The 23,843-nt window shown below is 40.2% G+C and overlaps 1 protein-coding gene across 1 annotated transcript in view; it reads right to left on the bottom strand.

Moving 5' to 3' along the window:
- Positions 1-4,899, bottom strand: part of STXBP6 (syntaxin binding protein 6) — a 202,559-nt gene extending 197,660 nt beyond the window's left edge. Inside the window, exon 1 of the mRNA XM_082649061.1 lies at positions 4,713-4,899. Coding sequence (XP_082505187.1) covers positions 4,713-4,866 — 154 coding nt within the window. The 5' untranslated portion in view covers positions 4,867-4,899. The remainder of the gene's footprint in view (positions 1-4,712) is intronic.
- Between the last annotated feature and the right edge of the window lie 18,944 nt (positions 4,900-23,843).

Raw genomic sequence — 23,843 nt, 5'->3', positions numbered from 1 at the left:
CCTCTCACTGTTGTGGCCTCTCCCGTTGCGGAGCACAGGCTCCGGATGCGCAGGCTCAGCGGCCATGGCTCACGGGCCCAGCCGCTCCGTGGCATGTGGGATCTTCCCGGACCGGGGCACGAACCCGTGTCCTCTGCATCGGCAGGCAGACTCTCAACCACTGCACCACCAGGGAAGCCCAGAACTTTTTTTTTAAATAATAAAATTTTGCTCTCTACAAATCTAAAATCATTCTGAAAAGATTAAGATTCTCTGTTTTAAGAACAGAGAATGTTTTAATCACAAAAATTAAAGTTTATGTAAGAGAATGTATTAATTACAAAAACGGAAGTTTCTTCATGCTCCTTCTATGGGGAGCAGCCAATGAAAGACTTTTATCCATTTACGTATATGAAGGGTAGCATCATACATCATGCATACTGAATTAAAACAGGATCAGGAAAATAGATTTTAAACAGGAAATTATAGAATGTTCAGTAGGTAACTGGCCTCTAATAGCAAATTGATATTAACTTCTTAGCATGCTTCTACTGTAGTATTTTTTTTTGATAGGTAAGAAGTGCACTTATTTAGAGAGAAACACACTCCAGACAGTGTCTAGTGTAGTATTATAGACCCAAATTTCATGGAGGGGGCAACTGATTATAGAAATAGTTGTAGGCAGAGCTTGCTTTACAGTTTGAATGAGTTAACAGCTCTAAGTTATAAATAAAGTCCATACTATCATCAGATATTTAGTAAGCTATCCATTTACATAGCATCTTCCATTTAAGTATCTACTGTGTCTATACTCAGCAATGTGCCAGGTGCTATAAGGAACCATCGAGACACAGATCAGAGAGATGGAAGCACAGGTTTACATGATACACAGCTGCTTCTGTCTGAGGACTCAAAAGGCCATCTAGGATAACTTCTCATACCTTTAAGGGAGAGGGCTAGCCTCTGTCCATCTTACAGAGCAGACTAAGAAGGTTAATTAATTCTTATGATCATCCCACAAGTGACTCTGTAAGACATTTTTTAGAATCAATTTTACCAAGATATATTTACATATAATAAAATGCACCCATTTTAAGTGTGTAGTTTGATGAGTTGGTGGTTACTTGTGATACACCCAAGTAAGCACCATCACAATCAACATATAGAACCCTTACACCATTGCAAGAAATCCCCTCCCTCCTTTGCAATCAATCACCAACTCCACCCCCTGGCAACCACCAATGGGCTTTCTGTCACTATAGCTTAAGTTCTGTCCATTCTAGAATTTCATATAAATAGAATCATACATCATGTCATCTTTTCCATTTTTTTTCACACATAACACAAGGCTTTTGAGATTCATCCATGTTGCTGCATGTATTGGTAGTTCATTTAATTTCCAGGTAGCATTCCACTGCATAGTTATAAAAATAATTTTATTCACTCACGTATTCACTCACTGAGTTCTGATTTTTGGTTATTATAAATAAAACTGTTATGAACCTCTACGTACATGTCTTTATGTGGACATATGTTTTTATTTCTCTTGGGTAAATGCCTAGGAACAGACTTGTTGAGTCATATAAATGCAAGTTTGACTTTATAAACAACTGTCAAATTGTTTACCAAAGCAATTCTATCATTTTTACATTCCCACCAGCAAAGTATGAGAGCTCAAATTGCTCCACATGCCTGCCAACACTTGGTATTGTCAGCCTTTTTAATTTTAGCCATTGCTGAAAAGAGAAACTGGAAACCAATGCTTTAAGAATGTTAATCACAGAGGCCTCTCAGTATGTAAGTATCTGCATACCATTCAAGAAGCCAGCCAGGAAGTCCAATGAGAAACAATCAAATTCTATCCCAAAGCTCCATGGATGAACTGGAGAGGTTATTTCTCTCCTTACACAATTATAGCTAAATAACTCAAGAAAGATCTTATTTCCTTTGCTCCAGCACCATTTTGGATTTCCCTAGAGGATATACAACCCGCCCTGAAAATAATAAGTCTCATGATCACAGGCCTCTCCCTCTCAGATTATAAACTCTGCCAAATACTGGTGGAAAAAAATTCACACAAAGAATCATTACTAAAAGACACTGGATATATAAAACACCCATGCTTACATGCATATGTTGGCAAACTTCTAAAGCTTTGATACTCTTCTCTTTAAAAAAAGAATATAACTATGCTGTTTGAAAAGTGGTTAAAAATTATTTGCAGACACTGCCCTAATTTGGACAAATTTTGCCTATTCAAAATGGAGAGCTGGTTTTCATCATCCAAACCACAAAAGTTGAAGGGCTCGGACTCCCAGAAAGCACAGGAGGTTCACACTGATAGCAGGAAGGAACAGCTGTCATTCCAGGGCTCTGCTTTCACTTCACAGCCTCCTATGTGAGTTGAGCTACAAAGACTAAACAGGACTAAACAGGAGACAAGGAGGAACTCAGAATCCAGTTCATCTTTCAAAGAAGCCGCCCTTCCTCTGCCTGGAATGCTCCCTGCACCCACACCATTTCTTTTCAGAACCAGTGAGGCCCTACTTTTCTTGCAGCTCTGGGTTCTCCCAACCAGGTCAAATCCTCCTCACACATGCTTTCACATCACTATATTTTTCCTCTTTAACCTTTTCACAGTTAATAATTATGTTTATTTTAGTGAATAAAATATTAATGTCTACTGCTCCTTCCCCAACAAACAAGGTAAGCCTCATGAGTTTTTCTCCTAACTGAACCCCCAGCACCAAGAGTGCTCAGCACATAAAAAGTACTTAATAAATATGTACGTAATTAATTGATTACTTGTTAATTAAAGCAACACCTTATCAAAGATGTACTGATAGCCCTCTACGCTTTTCATGAGTTCGAAAATAAAGGTGGCTGCTTCTTTCTCGATTACAAGAAAAATCAAACTGCAAAAACGCTGTGGGTGTCAAAGTTGCCTGGCCTTCTCCTGCCCCAGTTTCCATTAAATCAGCTGCTTAAATGTCAGATCTGCTTTGTCAACCTATCCTCTCAAAATTCAAATCCATGAAAAGGATGAAGGCTTTCAGAACTCAAGACTGTCCTCCATTAGAATGCAACAGAAAAGTAATTCTCATAGTCGCAGGCTTTAAACCTGAAGGTCTTGGTGATTTGTAAAGGAAATGCAGTTTTCCAGTAAGTCCCCGGTCATTATCTCCTATGGCAGGGGAAATGGTCATGCTCTTTCACCGGGAGAGGGAATTAGAGGCCCCATATCACTCTTGCAGACCTCATGATCAGAAAGAGGCTGACAATAACACGTGCCTAAAAGGCAAACAAAACGGCCCTTTTCTTCATCCACCTTTTCTGCAACTGCCTGTCTTCAAGAAATCTCAATGAAACATTGAGAGAATGGAGGTTAATTAGAATATTATGTGTCCCTGCTCATCCCATGTTCAGCTCAGCCCAAATACAAAACAAAATTTCTTTTAATGCATTCTATTCATTATTGGTATAAGCGAAAACTCTAGAATTCAAATTTAAAGATGTGGAAATATTTTTAAGACCTGAATCTCATTAACAAAATACTAGGAAGGTATTAGGAAAGGCTACTTCTTTAGTTATTAACTGAGCCCCTATTATATGGCAAGCACTGCTCAGCACACTAAAGGAATGCAAATGTCTTCCAACAGTCACCAAATCTTATTAACCTAATTGTTACTTGGGATTAAAGAAAGACCAATATTTCAAGGTCAATTCTCATTCTAACCATTGAAAAGGCATTCTTACCAAAGGGTTATATTTCCATTTTATTTTAAACTAAGATACAGTCCTATTATTATCTCTACATGTTCTTTCTGGAAAAAAAGCTATTTCCACCTTGAAATAAATTCTGATAAACAAATGATCTGAGGCTTAATTTAAAAAAAAAAAAAAGCTAAAAATGGGTCTAAAAATAAAGTTTTATTCCCAAGCCACAACTGAAGAAAATTGGAAAAAAGATGAATTAAGGTAAGCCTAATTCCTCCATTGCCCAGTTACAAGAAATATCAGAAATATTACAAACGCTCCAGGTGCTCAGATTAGCATCACCCACAGTTCCAGGGAAAACTTATCCAAATTTCATCTCAAAACACTTGGTATGAATTCACAGTAAGTCCCACAGATATCCTACAATCACAAACGGAAAGAGAAAAAAAGTAATCCCACAAAATTCTAAGCTTAATAGAACAGATGTCTCTTCCTGACAAGGAACAGCTGTCAGGCAAAGCTGTGATTTATGAGCTGAGTCTACTTTCTCACACTCCATACAGTGTCGATATTTATCTTGAGACCAACTATTACTGATTATTGGCAACTCTTAAGAAAAAGAAAAGTCAATGAAACTCAGGCTGCTGGTAGTAACAATTATGCAAATACCAGGAAGTGTTCTAAAACAAAAAATCTCAGAGGATAGCCCACTTTCTGTCAAGGCCCTAGTGAAGGAAAAGTATGGACAAACAGAAGTGTTTGCCAAACCCTTTACAGATGCTCTTAATGAAACTGAAAGGACATTAAAATTGCACTTCATTACCTTTCGTACTAGGCAACATCAAAAGCCAAGGTGCCAGGAGCAAATAAAGATCAAAGAAGGTAACAGAGAAACAGGAAAGGAATGGAAAGGCAGGTGTATCCAAACCTTGGGCTCTAACCCTCCTGGACACCTTAGAACTAACTGCTTTAAAACAGAAGTTGTTTTAATGATATTCATATCTGATTTTCATTACCTGACAGGCAGATGTAAGTTAAATATTCGCCTTGACCTCCTGTTGCCAAGAAAGGAATCTTTTTCTTTGTCCTCCTCTTGACTTGGACAGCTCCCAGCATCCTTTCATCAAGAGGTGCAAAAATTTCCTTGCTGATGGCAGACTTGGCACTCATTGTTGACCAAGCAAGCAGGGCACGCAGTGAGTTTTCTAAAGAAAAAGAAAAGGCAAGCTGGAATTGGCAGTATTACAAGGGCTCGTATAAGAATGAGCAGCAGATATGAACCAGCAATCCCACTCCTGGGCAAACAGCCAGAAAAGATGAAAACTCTATTTCAAAAAGATACATGCACCCCAACGTTCACAGTAATACTATTTACAATAGTCAAGACATGGAAGCAATGTAAACGTCTGTCCATAGATGAATGGATAAAGAAGATGTGGTGTACACACATAATGGAATACTACTCAGCCATAAAAGACAATGAAATAATGCCATTTGCAGCAATATGGATGGACCTAGAGATTATCATACTATGTGAAGTAAGTCAGAGAAGGACAAATATCATATGATATCACATATGTGGAATCTAAATAAATGATATAAATGAACTTATTTATAAAACATAAACAGACTCATAGACATAGAAAACAAACTTATGGTTACCAAAGGGGAAAGGGTAGGGAGGGATAAATTGGAAATCTGGGATTAACAGAAACACACTACTATATATAAAATTAGATAAACAACAAGGACCTACTCTATAGCACAGGGAACTATATTCAATATCTTGTAAGACCCTATAATGGAAAATACATATATATGCATAACTGGATCACTTTGCTGTACACCTAGAACACTGTAAATCAACTAAAATAAAAAAAAAGAATAAGCAACAAGTTGATTCACACATGAAGTAATTTTCAATTTGTGGTTTAACCTCTCGCTTGAAATGCGTTATAGAATCATTAAAAGGCCTTTACATTTGTAATAACTGTGAAAAAACTCAAACAAAAAAGGAATACAGATTTACTCGCTGAAAATGACAAACGCAATGTGAGATGAGCAGCACAAAATGAGATCTAGAAAGTGTGTCAGTCTCTATCCCAGCTGCCCCTGACTCTAACAGGCAAGTGGCACCCACCCCATTCCCATCCTGTAAGGACCATGATTTCACATTTCCAGCTGAGATCTTTCCACTGTCTAAAAATCTTTAAAGTCAAGAGTTCTTTATGCAACTTCAAAATCTCCTTTAACTCTAATGTAAACCCATTTCCCTAATTCTATTCATAGCAGAAATAATTATATCATCCACCACATAATAACTATATATGCAACAGAAGCCCATTAATCTAATCACCCTTCAGCTGCTCTGGATCAGGCTAAGTAATTAATCCTTACTTATTAGCCTCTTTCAACGGGTCCTATTTTCCATTGCTCCTCTGCCTCTCATTGCCACGCTCTGGACCCTCGCCAAATTCTCCACAGTTTCCTTCAGCCAAAGTGGACACAGCATTCTAAAAAAATGTCTGACTAATGCCAAGTATTTTGGAAATGTTACCCAGCAGTTCCCACATGTTATGCTCCCGTGGTTAACTGGCAGTGTGTGCCCAATAATTAAGAAAATAAAGCATCGTGTTGCTGACTCCCAGAGTCCCCCCCCACCCTTCAAGTTTACATATACACAGTCCCCATGTTATATTTAGTTTTCCAAAGTTGTACTTCCCTAAAGGTCTTGATTCTGCTTATTTGTGTCTATTATATTCAAGGTCAATCTGAATTTTAACCCTCTATCATCCAAAAACTCAGCTGCAACTTGAGTAAATGAGTAAATGTTTTCTATTCCAACATCCTAGTCAGAGTCTATGTCTTAAGCAGTAACCAACATTTGCTCAAGCAAATAACAAATCAGAACTAAAGGTGCAGAGGCGGCCAATGGGTTGGTCATGCAGGCTGTACAGAGCATTCAGAGATCCTGCAGAGGGATCAACAGCACAGCTACATATGGTAACAGTAGCTCAAAGAGCTGGTCAACCTACTGTAAAATCAAGCCAGTTGGTAAACAAACACCTATTACGTGCCATCTCAATGCTCAGTATAGAGATATAAGAAATAACTAAGATATGCTCCCTGCTCTCCAGGAGTTGATTACTGACTACATCAAAGGTTTCCCTTACATCCAGATTATTTATGATGCAAGACCATGAAACATCCTTCCCAATGCAAGATTCACAAATGCTGCCCACACAGCTGTCCACCTGTAACTGGTCCCACACCTGTAACCTCATGGTAGGAAAGAGATATATTAAAAAAGAACCTTCCCCTGGTTAAAGAAATTTCTCGTGGTTTCAGTTCTGTAGTAGGTTTTCTTAGTGGCAGCAAGAATAAAGAATAAATAGTGTTGGTGTTTATTATCTATCTATACCTCTATCTACACATTATGGATCTATGGCCCAGATCTATGTGCTCAGATCATGCCATTTTATCATTGCCATCAGGGTCTTCATACCAGCTGAGTACAAAATGATGACGGAGTTTCTCAAAGTGCTGACCTCTAACTGACACCCTGTGATTTCCTAGAAGTTAGCAAACAGAATTTCCCCCACTGCGATTTACCCCATGACTTTGCTATGCAGGGTGTTATAATTTACAGGGACTTTTTTTTACAGAAAGAGAGAAACTAGTTCTTTTCTAGCTCCAAGGCCTCTCACCTCTCAGCATTTGGGGACACATGAAAGAGAAAGCCAGTGGTAGCACGGTGGCTTCAAACGTCCGATAAAAACAATGTAGAAAGTCAGTCATCTTCCCAAACTCATCAGGCATTCTCTAACCAGCGCCTTCCCAACTGTGACAAGGCTTTTGCTTTTCCAACTCAGATTCACATTTTTCAAAACTTGTGGTTAAAAGAAATAGAGAGCTATCATTGTATTATGCAAAATCTGTCAGAAAATAAAAGAAAAGGAACAACATGCATGTACTACTAAATTTTCAGGAAATCTTGCTCTTCTTTTGAAAAACTGGTAAGAAATGGAAATGGCCTTTTGTTGGTTTTTTTGTAAGGATATTCAGCAGCCAAGAACAAAAGAGAGAAAAAAAGAGGAAAAATAAAACCAGTAACTTCACTGACCACAAGTTTGGAATCAGACAAACTTGGGTTCAAATCTTATTTCCCAAACTGAAGACCTGTATGTGGGTAAATCTCTTAAAATTCAGACCCTCAGTTTACTCACTGCAACATGGAGAGAGCCTCACCTAATTCATGGAAGCATTGAAAGAATTAGATGAAACAATGCATGCAAATCACTTATTCTGGTGCCTGAATCATAATGAATGCTTAAAGTGGAAAATTTTTATTAACTCTTCTACTAAGATATGAAAAATAAAAGACCCTCTGAACTTGCAGAAACTGAGTAAATGGAGCCATCCATAACAGAAGGTATTTGTAAAAGAGAAACTCGATTTTATTTACCAAAGCTTTGCTTTTCTCACTCATGGGTATGAAACCCTCTAAATACGGATAAACAGTCCAACATATGGAGGGCTCTGTATAAAGTGTTATCAGGATGAGCTATTTATAGGTTTCACCCTCAGGAAACTCACTCGCAAGAGACTATCAGGCTCATTTTTGTTGTTGTTGTTGTTGTTTTGCGGTATGCGGGCCTCTCACTGTTGTGGCCTCTCCCATCACGGAGCACAGGCTCCAGACGCGCAGGCTCAGCGGCCATGGCTCACGGGCCCAGCCGCTCCGCGGCATGTGGGATCCTCCCGGACCGGGGCACGAACCCGTGTCCCCTGCAACGGCAGGCGGACTCTCAACCACTGCGCCACCAGGGAAGCCCAATCAGGCTCATTTTTATGGGAAATTGTCTAAAGTTTTTGGCCAGGCCAAGGATACTAACAAGCCTGGGAGCACGCGTGTATGTTTTTGATGCCACCTGGAAATGGGAACGGACAGTGGATTAGAAGAGAAAGAATCAGAACGTAAAAGGGGTGCTAATGTAGCTTCATGGAAATAATCTATGAGTGTCTCCCAAACCTGACTGCACATCTGAACTCGGCAAGGAGAGCTTTTCAAAAATGCAGACCCCTGGGCCCCTCCTTTACCCCCACCAAATAAGAATCTTGGGATCTGTAGTTTAAACAACTCTCTAACTGCAGCCATCCTGACATCTAAGTGAAAAGCTGACAGCCTAACTAAGGAGGATCTGTGGGGATGGAAAGGAGAGTATTCTCAGGAGAGAATACAGAAAGAGAATGTACAGGACTTTTTCTCTCCATTCAACCAAGCAGATTTCTCAGGTCTTAGATCTTCCTACTGGTAAATCAATGTCCAGCCCACAGCTGTACCTCTTTGTAAGGAAAACAAGATGAATGCACAGCGGTGGTACACCACTGACCACAGTTACTCCAACCTACATCACCCTGAAGGGGAGCAGGACATGCCGCCCTGAAATATTCTGCTTTAATATATTGATGGTTTTGAGCCAAAGGTATCTGAAAAACAGCAAATGTAGGGACAGGCTTTCTCTGAATTCCCTTTATCTGTCTAAAGACAGATCCTCCAAAAGGAACTCAGTTGTTATAAATCCCTCTCCAGGAGTTTCATCCACCAAAGACTGATTCTTGCCACAGGACAGTAGACTAGAAGTCGACACCGCACTCAGACACACTCTGTCACAAACTGTCACACCTCCCATCTAGTCTTGTAAGGGCCCATTCATCTTTTCTAAAAATCTTTTTCTCTCCCCTAAAAGGTCTACACCCCGTCCCCCTTCCCTAATAAGATGGCATTTAATCCTGAATTCTAAGCCACCTTGGGAATTATTCATTTTTCCCGGGGTATCTCCCATGTATACACAAGGTATACATGTTAATAAACTTCTGATTGGTTTTCTCTTGTTAATCTGTCTTTTATTACAGGGGTCTCAGCTAAGAACTCAGAAGAGTAAAGGGAAAATTATTTTTCCTCCCCTACAACCCATGGACGTTTTCTTTCTTCCTGGTCCACAGCTTCTAAAGGCTATAATTACAAAGTTTTCCCATCCAAGAAACCAACCTACAATATGATTTGCAAGTCAAAGCAGCTGGCTGCCTTACGTGGTAGTTTTGGAAACTAATCACATTTAGCTTTCCTCTCCCTCAAGCTTTTTCATCTATCTTCTTCTCCCTTTAAGCTATCTAACCCATAACCACTTTCGTCAGCACATTGTTATGGTAGTGAGATGGCCCTGCACCTACTATCCTCCTCTCCAGGAGGAGTTGTAAACTCCAAGGACCTCACGGAGGAGGCAGATGAAGTACGTAAGTTAAGGGGTAGAGAGGTAAGATGCTTTTGCATTCCAACACTAACATTTTCCATTTCCGGTACTTGAACTGACACGTGTCCTCTGTGGTCAAGAGACAAGGAGGAGTGGTAGGAACTCATTAAAACCGCAGATGACCTGTGGTGGTGCACTCATCATCCTGCAGGTGGGTCTAAGGCGGTGGGGCTGACCGGGCTTAAATATTTCTCACCTGAGAGGTAAGCGCAACCTCTGGTGAAACAGAGGCGCCATTTATTTCGCTTAATATTATTAGATAACAAATTCTCTAACCTCATTCACTTGCCACACTTCACATGCAATCTTCTGATCGTGGTATAGCACTGGCTATGCCAACACAAATAATCTGGACTGGATGACGATTATATTCCCATTGCCAACAAGTAACCAGAATGCCTGGTTTTAGACGTCACCCTCTTAAACTAGTTACTATGACTCAACCCTGAGGTAGATGCACTCAAAACCAGCCGATATCAAGTTCCAGAATTCTGCAAGTTAACAGCAAACAGGATATCATCCCAGAACACTTTTGGGGAGAATCAGCTGGTCTCTACTAGTGCATGGGAACTCTAGTGAGGTGACCTCAAATAACTTAGAAATAAGGTTATTCTCTAAGATAGGACTTCTCTACATTGCCACTTTGTTTCTGAAATTCTACAGATGCAACTTGACTCCCGCCTTTAATTGGATGACAGATCCCATTGCCTTCCTGGTTTTAAATCCATGTGTCTAGCTGGCAACTGAGCATTTCCACTAAGAGTTAATTTAGACTCAGTCTTGTCTCTCCAACCCTCCAAGTCCCCATAACAACTAACCAATGACCAAGTTCTGTAGATCCAATTTAATATTTCTGGGCACCACCAGATCCTCTTCATCCTCACATCCTCTCCCTTAATTCGGATCCCCATCGTCCCTGGTTTGAAAGATTCGGATGCCTCCTAAAAGGGTTCTAGTACCACTCCCATCTTGCTACCACTGTCCCTCTATCCTGTCCAAGGTAAGATACTCTAAAGGATAAATATGATTCAAGTATATCTGTATTCAACTGCTTCTACTCCATGCCTCATGTCCGGAAAGAGAAACACGATTACCTTGACAAGGAACTGGGGAATGTTATAAATATTGAGGCCAAAGTAGAGAAATGTTAAATTGCTTCCCTTAAACTCCACCCTATTTAAGTACTAAAGGTTACAAGTCAGATGTTATTACACAGTCATTAAACTTAGAGATAATCTAAAAATGTTAACTGTACTCCAAAATCCAAAAACTTCACTTAGTAGCCAGAAAATATGCAACTTGTTAGGCAATAAAAATCAATTTTATTTTTTCTTGTTTCATAAATTAAGACCAATGAGGTAATTTGAGGTCAATTTAGCTACTTTATAAAAATTTATGCAAGTAAGGGTTACTGATTATTATAAATATGCAATTCTACTTCTTCTTAGACAACTTTACTCTTGGATAAGACAGTTCTCAAGATGAAGATTCTAGTCTATCCATAGCATGTAAGCATGAGGATAAATTAATTAGACGAAAGTTTCAACCTACCAGCCAATTTTTCCATGTACTTCAACTATTACTCTCAACTAAAAGTTCTTATAAATAGAATCTAAAAGGGGAGCCAGATATGCCACTAGACTAGACAGATAACTTTAATCTGGTGATACCATTCAAAGTTGAAAACTGCAATCACTGCAATCACTATGAGTTCATCATTCTTTCTGGTAGAAACAACAAGGGCTAAGGAAGGGGCTTGCCAATGGTATAAAACCAGAAGGGGATGGCAGACCAAGAACCCACACTTAAGATTTCACAAGACTTACAAAGATTGAGACTAAGTCAATGTCATACAGCAAATCTGCTAAAAATATCCTAGAAAGAGCCAGAAACTTACAAACAGGAAAAATAAAAATTTTAAGTATAGGTATAAAAGCTAAAAATATTCTCTATTCTGCTAGAAAAATATTTGGAGATAGACCAAAAAGTATATTAAAGGGGGAATTCCAAACAAAGACTGTGTACATCAACATCAACTGGGGGTGCCCGGGTCTTGTTCACACAGATTCAGGGGACCTGTGGGGGCAAGGTCTGGGATTTGTTTTCTTGATGATATCTTTGATCTATTCCACTGTACAACCAGGTCCAGATCCACTGTCTCTGGGTTTTTGGTTTTTTCTCTGTATTTAATGAATTATTTATAAAATAAAGACTCCGTAAACCTTTTTTGAGAGTACATGGCAGATGCTCTGTAAAGCTCTAGTAATGAGTCACTGAGGTTTGTACAGCACTTCATGATTTACAAAACACCTCCGTGCGATCCCAAGTATACAATCAAGACAGCTGCTGAACACATCTTCCAAAGCTTGCTCTTTTTGTAAATTAGAATCTTTAGGTATGTGCATTTATGAATGGTAAACTATGGCATTTTTAACCCACCCCTATTGGTCTCAGGATTACGAAGAAGTTATAATTCCTCTCTTATGGAGATTAGTATTTGAACTGAAACCTCCAGAACCAGCAACTCCACTACTAGAGAAAAAGGAAATGTTGTGTGTATTATACATGACACATGCTTACTTCAGATCCATTTTTAAGAGCAAAACATTATACACAACCTAAATACCCATGAATATTCAATCTACATTGTTAAAATGCAGTATAGCCCTTCAACCCAATGGACTATCACATAACCTTTCAAAATCATGGCAAAGATCTATAGATACTAACTTGAAAAAATGACATAATACAGAGTGAAAACAAGGAAGTTACAAGACAGAAAATGAGCTCATGAATGTAAACGTATATGTGTGTACTGATACGCATAAAGAGATTTCTAGAAAAAAAGTCTGCCAAAATGTTAATATGATTATGTCTGGGTTTTGAAACAAAGAAAAATAGGTCTAAGATTCTGCAGGGCAGTATTCTTATTCCACTATAACTTGACTACAGTGTTCCTTAAAAAAATTTGGTTTTGAGGTACACTCTTTCTCCCCAAACTGGAAGATATATCAAAATTTATTTTATTGAGATCCAATTATCAGTCTGCCCTACTCTCTTTTCAACTCCAGTCCAGGCATGGTGTTGGGAATCCCAAAGGTGAAAGCGGATACATTTCCACCTTCAAAGAGTTGGGAGAAAGGAGAGCAGATGTTGTGAATGATTACCACAAGGCCTGGAAGTGATTTTGGTGAGAAGAAAACGTCACCTTTCCTCTGAGCAAATGCAGCTCCATGCCGGGACCCACGACCTGGTGAGCAGAATGCCAGCCAGATGTCCACTTGCACCTGTTCGCTTGGACACAACCCCTGGAGCAGTACAAAAGCAGCACAACCACACACAGCAACCCTGGTCATGACTCTTAGCTCCTTGAGGAAGGAAAAGAAGCTCTTTTTTACCATCAGGCTACCAAATACCATAAGATCTGGCTGGCTTTCTCTTCCGTGTATATACTAACCCTCCTCTTGTATGAGACATTACGTTCACAGGATCCTCCAAGCCGGTGACTCATGTCTGCTTTAATTATAAAGCTAGACTATTGTCATCTCCTCTTTCCTTGTTTATATGTTCAGTGAGCACATTCTTCTTGTAGGCTTAATATCCAAAGAACAAACCCTTCTCTGCACCCAGACCACAAGACCTGTGTTTACACAAGTTTATTTACGTGGTGGGTGGACTTTTTAGCCGCCTTGTCGATCACTTCCTACCTTTAACAGATGATATGACAAAGTCAAAAAATAACATTACCAAGAACAAAAAAAGGCTGCTGGGAATACGCCATTTGGAGGATTTGTTGAGGGATTTATTCTGTAATAGAACCTCCACATTCACAAGTTTAAATTTCCAGGATCAGCTAAGTTGGTCCTACAGTACCCATATACCGACTCGACAGTGATGGGGAGAAATAAAGTACCAAAGGGAAGGGCAGGCTGGGGTGCACTCACTGGATTATGACAGAATTATTGATCCAAAGTGTGAGGCAGGCCTTAAAAATGAGTTTAAGCATATCAAAGAAAGAACAAAGGGTTATAAGGGAAAATGAACCAAAAGGAGCTCCAACTGTTGGCATCTCCCAATTTTCGAGTACTCATGTCATTGTGGTGCCCAACAGCTAGTTGGCAAACGAACAAGACAATATGTTGGCCTGAGAGCATTGTCTATTAACAACACTCATTACAGACAAATCTATTCCAACCAAATATGGACCAAGCCACACGAAGACTGACAACATGAAAATAAACATTTTAATTGTGTGCCACGCTCTGTACTGATTGCTGAATTAGTGTGCTGCTTCTACTTACACTGAAGATAAAACAACGGGGGAAACACTGAACCCACACATGAAAGGAAGTGGAAGACAGTGTGGTTCAGGTGTTTTCTCTTTTTGATGTATACAGAAGTTTACAACAGAAGTTTTGGATTAAAAAATAAAGACCAAACATATCAACCATTAAAAACAAACAAATCAATGAACAAATCCTCCAGTAAGCATAAAATAAGCCTTTTATATCGATATTTGTTAACTCAGATCTTAGGTAAATTTTAAATTCTCTTGATTCAGCTATTTCTGTTTTAGAACAGACCTGGAATATAACACTACAAAGGTAATAAACCTTTAAAAAGACCCTCCAATTTTAAGTGTATGAAACCTACAAAACCCAGAAAAGTAGTTGAAACAAGTTTATATATTTTCTAAAAATCTAAAAATCAGAGCAAAACTTCTCAAAATAGTCTCTGAATCATCAATTCTGAGAATATTTCCTACTTGAATCCCTTATTTGGAGAATATCATCACTTTATAATTTCTTGAGAGAGTTTCAATTCGTCTTCTGTAATTGACATTTTATCAGTGTTATACTCTGACATGAAGTCCTTCACAGCAATGAGGGGCGCAGAAGAAATGTGATACATCCAGAAGCCCTGTTATACATATTTACACTGTCAACTTAAAAGACTAAGGACTCTGTCCTTCAATGGCTCAATTTCACAAATGAGATTATCAATAAGGTCATTAAACTCTTCCCATACGGATCAAGCCAAGGATTGTCATTTCAACTTTAATCAGTCTCCCCAACAATCAGGTTCATGATTTTGTGCCTGTGCAGTGTAACCTGAATGGTGCTGAAAAAGATTCCCTCCCAGCCTCCAAAGGCTTTTCCCGTCAGCACCTCAAATTCCGACAGGAGTTGTGTACACTTAAACGTGTGACTTTGGTATCTGAAAGTCCTCATTAATACATTTTTATGTGGGAGAGAGGAGGGTGAGATTCCATTTTATAGATGAGGAAACTAAAGCTCACAGTAGTTAAGTAAGTTACTCTAGATCATGCAGCTTTTCAAGGGCAGAGCTAGGATGTGAACCTGGGAAGCGCGATACTTGTAGTCTTTGCTCTCTCTATCTCCTATTGAAGAAATGAAAAAGGTAGGAAGAGATGAGATAGAAATACATTCCAGGTAAATCAAGACAAATTCATCTGCTTCACAGTTTTGCCTCTGATCAGCCTTGCTTTCGGGTGGACAAGATACTGTTATCATCCCTGCCCAGCTACTACAAAGGTAACGGGTCAGGCTGGAGTTTGAAGTCGTTCTTTCTGGATATCTGCTCATCTTGGGTGTGCAGGTCATGCTGTGAAACTGGCAGAGAGGATCACGTAATCTAGTTAGAATAGAGCTTGTTTTGATTCCACAGATGAAAATTGGGGAGTTCAGAATACATTAGCAGAGAGTCTGTGATAAAGCTCTATCTCCACAAACAGGACAATGCCCACCAAAGCCTCATCACAGCTGTTTGCCACCCTCCTTTGGAGACCAGCTGTTTATAACAGGAGTCAACTCCTGGGAGGATCTTGGATGGCTGCCACCAGGCAGTTTTATGAACCTTGCAGGCTATTTTCCAAACCGGAAAAGGCTTAAAAATGAAAGGCACATATTTCAAAGGTTTCTGCTGGTTCTCAGGGAAAACTCCTCTTTCCACTTCCTTTGCTGTATTACCCCCCTCTGGTATTTCAAAAGCACAACTGGGACCCTCCTTGTTACCTCCTACCCCATACTCTTTCTGTGTCTTCTGTCTTCCACTGCCAAGGCTTCAAGCAACCTTAGCTGCTTCCCTAACAGCAGTGCCCCTGGCTTCCCACATTTGAAACGCTTGGCAAGAGGAATTCTATCCACTTGACTTTACTGAGTAGGATCTCAGCAAGACCTTCCAAATGAGCCAACCAACAACCATTGCTTGACCAATTTGGGGGCCCTACCCACCAGCAGCTTATACTTCAGTTGAAAGATGTGTGCAAGTTAGTATGTTAGCATTCTTAAGCTTACACACTTAACAGCTGGAAGTGATCTAGGGATTGTCTAGCTCATCCAATTCTCTTCCTTAAATCATAAGAAAACTGAAATCCAGAGGGTAATTCCCAAATCATACAACGAAAGAGTAGCAAGGCCAAGATGAGGGCTAGCCACTATTCTCCACCTTACCGCGATGTTCTCCACATAACTGCGATCCCAAGTTTGTGGAAGGTGAGAATAGGTGGTATGTCAGAAGGGAGAGGGAAAGAGAGAAAATATCATTTATTACAGTGGCGACTCCTCAGATTCATCCTTTTTCTCATGAATTGGCATGAAATTAAGTGTTGGACTAGAATATCCCTAGCCCATAGATTTCTGAACCTCAACTTTTGGCTATCACCTTCTATTCCCTTGAATTTTCACAGTTTATGTTTTCTCATTTGGCTGTCGAGGCCAAAAGCAATGATGGCCTGCCCAAATGGAACAGGTTGAGACAGTCCAAGAAGCACAGAATTGTTTTGGCCAAGTCCCAAGCCACAGGGCTCTGTGCTGACCCCAACGAACAGGAGCCCCTCCTACCGTCTCAGTGCTCTGAGCCACTGGAAGGAGAACATGCCCTGGGCAAAGGCACAAGTCTATTACCAGTCTGGGAATTAATGCTCTGGATTGGGGGGTCTCCTGAAAGCACAATGCTAACCACACCAAGAGTCTGGATCAGCTCTTATAAAGGTTTCTCAGCACTTATTCCAGGCCCTGGAAACAACAGGGGAGGAAAATAGGAATCTGTCAAGTCCAGTTCTTGTCTTTGGAACTGCACCCTTCAGCCTCAGTACAAAAACACCACCAGGTGCCTGCAATCTGTAATCAGTGCTCTATTAAAATGCTCTCAGAAATGCCGAAATTATCCTGACTTCCACACGCAGCTGCACAAGGTCCTGTTGGGTAACTGAAGAGTTCTCTACAGGTTCACTTGAGACTCCCCAGAAGCAACAAACTAGAATGCCTTGGTTAGGATCCACCATCCAATCAACAGTGAAATCTCCATGTGAGAGGGATGGATCGGTGGGTAGGCAGGCATCCCCGTCCTATGCATTGGGGATGCCACAGAATAGCCTACACATCCGGGTCAGACGCAAGGTTCATATGCAAATGCAGATCCTGCCCCATTCGCTCAGTTCTTCTGTCATTCAATGTCAACCCCTTTCTTAGTCAGCATGTTCCAGAAAATAACTAACTTCTGACCTAACCAGCTGTGCAGTGTTTGATAGGGAAGAAAAATCTATCAATTGAAAATTGAACACTCCTCTAATACTAACTCAGGTTAATACTAGCACAAGTTTATAGTATCACACGTTAACAAATTACACAGACGTTCAAGCACACGTAATCCAGCTCCAGAATCCAGGACAAGGGCATAGTGGTCACTACCCCCCACTCAATCTACTAGATGTTGGGTGGTGAAAAGAAGGCTAGGTTTGTCATCAGATGATCAGGTCTGAGCTCTGTCTTTGCCTTTACTTGACGAATAATTTTGAGTAAAATTCTAGATCTCTGAGAGCCGTACCTTCAATTCTAAGATGGGGTAGTGCCACCCACTTCACAAGACTGTTGTGAAGGATGAAGGAGGAGGAAAACAGCTCCCTGGGTCAGCCTGCTTTTACTTGGGGTGCCCTGGTCCTTGAAAGGCAGACGGGCATGTAAGCATGTCAGCTTATACCTGCAAAAGCATATACACATCACAGAGTATCTTACAAAGCTTACTTCCAGTGTCATCTTATTTCATCTGCCCAATTTATGAGGGAGGTTATCATCTCTCCCAGACAGGTAAAGAGCGTAAGGTTCAGAGAAGGGAAAAACCTTGATGGCTCTGCTAGACTCAGCCGGAAGAGAGATGGGTTTTCTTCCTGCAGTCCTGTCCTGTTTCCATTGCACCTCTCTGCCTCACCATATGGAACTGCCAGCTTACACAGGAAAATAATGACAGAGCTAACTGAAGTCTGCCCCAATGTGGATGCAGTGTTGCTACACAAGAGAGATGCAGGGTTGTGTAGACATTTAAAGAAAAAAAGGGCAAGAAAAGAAAAGGCACACACAAGGAGCAGAGCTGGGATAAGACACAGCCTCACTTATCCAATAGGCAACACTGTCCTAGACACTGAGGACACTAAGGTCAAAGCAGTCCTTTCCCTCACAGAGTTTACATCCTAGTGGAGAAGAAGAACAATCAACAAGCAAGCAATTCTATGCAGCATTTGAGAAGAAATTAATTAAGACTGGTCCAGTGGGTTCAGCAATTAGGGAAGGGGCTGATGAATAACAGTCACTATCATTCACCACTCACGGTCAGACAGGGAAATACATCATGTGGAGCTAAAGCTCTCCAAGCCTTCTAAGAGGACAACCATCCAGCTCTGATGACCATTTCTGCTCCAAACACATTATTCCTTATTATCAGAGGTAACAAAGAAATTCCACCGTGGGACGGGACCTATCCTTCTTCACACATTTACTGAGTAATTTCCGTGACGTGGGCTTTGTACAAGGGATGGAGATTACAGACCAGTTAGATCCATCCAATGGAAAGAGTCTAGTCGAGGAGAAGCACAAGGAAACAGGCCACCCTGGACCAAATGAGGAGTCTGAGGCTGCTGCTTCACAGCAGCAGAAGAGGCAGGTATTTTAATCCTTCAGAGGCTGGTGATCAGGAGCTACTTACTCTGCTAAGCCTGTCCTTGAGATGTAATTAAAGAATTGATTTAGGTCGATCTGCACGGATTATGGAGGGAGATCCACTTCGATGGAAAGCCATGGAAGCTGTTAACTCTGAGTCACCTGACACATGCCTGGGCTTCCACCTGGGATCTGTGCCAGGGTTGTGCCCTGAATGCTTCAAGACAGACGGACACAGGCGGACCTAAGGTGAATGCAGAGGACTCCCTGGAGGGACACACTTACTTCTGCACAGACCCTACACACTTTCAGAACAGCAAAGGGCAACTCCGGGTACATGTATGGGAGGAAACATGGTCAGAGAAGCTGTTAAAGAAAAAAGGTATCTGAGACAAATATAAACTCCTCAGATGTCCATGTGGTACTAAGTCTTATGGGGGTTGCTGGGAGGAAGGAAGGTGAAAGGTGAACTTTTAAAATGTACATCCCCACCTGTTCACTGAAGTGGGGGTGGACAGACCTGAGGTCACCAATGGGTAGTTTTGCAAGAATAAATGTTCTTGGCCCATGTACATTTTAAAAATACATATTTTAAACTGAAACCATTTCCTCTAAGATCAGGAATAAGACAAGGTTGCCCACTCTCACCACTATTATTCAACATAGTTTTGGAAGTTTTAGCCACAGCAATCAGAGACAAAAAAGAAATAAAAGGAATCCAAATCGGAAAAGAAGAAGTAAAGTTGTCACTGTTTGCAGATGACATGATACTATACATAGAGAATCCTAAAGATGCTACCTGAAAACTACTAGAGCTGATCAATGAATTTGGTACAGCAGCAGGATACAAAATTCATTCACAGAAATCTCTGGCATTCCTATACACTAATGATGAAAAATCTGAAACAGAAATTAAGGAAACACTCCCATTTACCATTGCAACAAAAAGAATAAAATACCTAGGCATAAAGCTACCTAGGGAGACAAAAGACCTGTATGCAGAAAACTATAAGACACTGATGAAAGAAATTAAAGATGATACAAACAGATGGAGAGATATAGCATGTCCTTGGATTGGAAGAATCAACATTGTGAAAATGACTCTACTACCCAAAGCAATCTACAGATTCAATGCAATCCCTATCAAACTACCAATGGCAATTCTCACAGAACTAGAACAAAAAAATTCATAATTTGTAAGGAAACACAAAAGACCCCGAATAGCCAAAGCAATCCTGAGAAAGAAAAACGGAGCTGGAGGAATCAGGCTCCCGGACTTCAGACTATCCTACAAAGCTATAGTCATCAAGACAATATGGTACTGACACAAAAACAGAAATACAGATCAATGGAACAGGATAGAAAGCTCAGAGATAAACCCACGCACATATGGTCATCTTATTTTTGATAAAGGAGGCAAGAATATACAATGGAGAAAAGACAGCCTCTTCAATAAGTGGTGCTGGGAAAACTGGATAGCTACATGTAAAAGAATGAAATTAGAACACTCCCTAACACCATACACAAAAATAAACTCAAAATGGATTAAAGACCTAAATGTAAGGCCAGACACTATAAAACTCTTAGAGGAAAATATAGGCAGAACATTCTATGACATACATCACAGCAAGATCCTTTTTGACCCACCTCCTAGAGAAATGGAAATAAAAACAAAAATAAACAAATGGGACCTAATGAAACTTCAAAGCTTTTGCACAGCAAAGGAAACCATAAACAAGACAAAAAGACAACCCTCAGAATGGGAGAAAATATTTGCAAATGAAGCAACTGACAAAGGATTAACCTCCAAACTTTACAAGCAGCTCATGCAGCCCAATATCAAAAAAACAAACAACCCAGTCCAAAAATGGGTAGAAGACCTAAACAGACATTTCTCCAAAGAAGATATACAGATTGCCAACAAATACATGAAAGGATGCTCAACATCACTGATCATTAGAGAAATGCAAATCAAAACTACAATGAGGTATCACCTCACACCAGAATGGCCATCATCAAAAAATCTAGAAACAATAAATGCTGGAGAGGGTGTGGAGAAAAGGGAACCCTCTTGCACTGCTGGTGGGAATGTAAATTGATACAGCCACTATGGAGAACAGTATGGAGGTTCCTTAAAAAACTACAAATAGAACTACCATACGACCCAGCATCCCACTCCTGGGCATATACCCTGAGAAAACCATAATTCAAAAAGAGTCATGTACCACAAGGTTCATTGCAGCTCTATTTACAAGAGCCAGGACATGGAAGCAACCTAATTGTCCATCGACCGATGAATGGATAAAGAAGATGTGGCACATATATACAATGGAATATTACTCAGCCATAAAAGGAAATGAAATTGAGTTATTTGTAGTGAGGTGGATGGACCTAGAGACTGTCATACAGAGTGAAGTAAGTCAGAAAGAGAAAAACAAATACCATATGCTAACACATATATATGGAATCTTAAAAAAAATGGTTATGAAGAACCTAGGGGTAGGACAGGAATAAAGACACAGACATAGAGAATGGACTTGAAGACACGGGGAGGGGGAAGGGTAAGCTGGGACGAAGTGAGTGTGTGACATTGACATATATACACTACCAAATGTAAAACAGATAGCTAGTGGGAAGCAGCCGCATAGCACAGGGAGATCAGGTCATTGCTTTGTGACCACCTAGAGGGGTGGCATAGGGAGGGTGGGAAGGACATGCAAGAGGGAGGAGATATGGGGATATATGTATACATATAGCTGATTCACTTTGTTATACAGCACAAACTAACACACTATTGTAAAGCAACTATACTCTAACAAAGATGTTTAAAAGAAAAAGAAAACAATGCATATTTTATGTGAAACCGATTTCTAGTTTCTCCTGAAGATCCAGCAACATTAAGTAGTCCTACAGTCTTCTCCCAGCAGCCCCCCCTCCCCCCACCACTGACCACGGTCCACAGTCTCAAATTCATCATCCCCACCACTGTCTATTTTATTGCCCAAACTGAGGCTTAACATCAGTTGACCATCATCCAAGTTGCCCTGCTTTTCTTATATCTGGCCTGTTGGCTAATTTATTTCTGTATGGTTATTGAGTATGAATAACCTGATGTAGATACTAAATTAATTAGCATGACTGGGAAAGTTTCTAAGAGCCCATAAGGCAGAGGGAGCACAGTTTAAAAAAAAAATGTTACTGCCCAATGGGAAAGTAAAGCCGAGATCAAGAAATCATCGTATGAATCGGGGGGAATTAAACCAAGCGTATCAAAATAAACAAAAACAAGCCAATGTTCATATCACTCTGTCATCTTAGAAGTTTATATACACGTCCTATTCTCACCCCTCCCAACAAGCCAACTGCTCTGAGAAAGTGCCACCAGGCTCCGGAGTCACAAATACAAATGAGGTGAAACGTGGAAGGTGGGTACTCCTGCAGCCTCACACACAGCCACCTGGAGGACACTTGTGGTGTATGTATCAAAAGCTCTGAAAATTGGCACACAGCAATTCTACTCCTAAGAATACGAAGGAAATCATCAAACAAGTGGGCAAAGGTGCATATGCAAGGATGTTTATCTACTTGATTGGTTCTCTTAAAACACCAGCCTGGTAGTTTTCTTTCACGGATATCATATTTAATCTCAATATAAATCGTAAAGAGTCAGTGTTCCACAGAAATTTGAAGGCCCAAACCTTCAAACCTACCCGTGTTTTCCTGCTTTTGACCAGGCATTTCCTTGAGTGTCTAGTAGTTTGTGCTAGACTGGAGACGTGCACATGAGAGGCAGGACAGGCATGGACAGGAGGCTTCACCGGAAGAGGCCCAGAACTGCAGGGGGCTCTCAATAACCGCTGCTGTCCTAAGAACCCCTGGCTTCAGGAAGAGAGCTTAAACATATAAGACCTGCATTTTGTTTTTTTAAAAGAATGTTTAAATCTGGCCTTTTGCTCATAGCCCATGCAGCAGACTTCTTAGATGTCTGTATTCACCTCAAAAATACCTAGACAGCAGTAAATGACACGATGCCAAACCATCATTCCCAGGACAAACACCATCTGTCTCACATCCTGTGTGAAATACCTAGCACTGCACATCATTATAAACGTGGTCTGTTAATTCTATATGTATGTGCATGTGTGTATGCTCCTATAACACAGAAATCCTCCTGTGGCTCTGGATAGCTGTATCCATTTCTCATTGGTAAGCCCCACCCAACCCAGCAAAAGCTGGGAAGCTCTGAAGAGAAAGAGGACAGGTTAGGGAACAGGAACTTTTACAGCTAAATTAAGACTAAATAACATGTTTAAAAAAATACTCCAGTGCCTTAATTAGTTTGAAGTTATTTGGTGTTGGTTGATGGCTGCAGCATTCCTTGATACTTAGTTATTTACAAAATAACTATGCTGATCTCCTCTGTTCTAATTCTACCCCTCATTTATCATATGGTTCTCAATGGTATGTAAATATAAAGACAGCTCACTGTAGGGACTGAGATAGAAGAAGTGCAAATGATTAAACGCAAAAGTCATGTCAATACAGTGCGGAAAATGAAATTTTTCTCTTTTTTTTCTATGCAATTAACCCAGAAACCACATGGAAATTAGCCAAGAAAGAACGCTCAGTAATAAACAAGCTTGATTACAGAAGCCCAGCCCCATAGATACCTACTCTATCTATTACAAAATTAGAGTGCTCTAAACTCTTAACAGGAGTTGAATGGAAAAAAATCCCAAAAGATTCTGGCTTGAGATGCAGCCACTCAGCTGATAGTTTTATGATGTCACATCATTAACTACTAAAGAACTCATAAAAAAATAAAAACAAAAACCTCCACAACCAGACTTTCACAACACACAGAGAAGAAAAATAGAAG

This window comes from Grampus griseus (assembly GCF_964374135.1).
Source record: "Grampus griseus genome assembly, chromosome: 2".
NCBI lineage: Eukaryota > Metazoa > Chordata > Mammalia > Artiodactyla > Delphinidae > Grampus > Grampus griseus.
The sequence above is the reverse complement of the archived record's forward strand: the minus strand, read 5'-3'. Positions and strand labels throughout refer to the sequence as shown.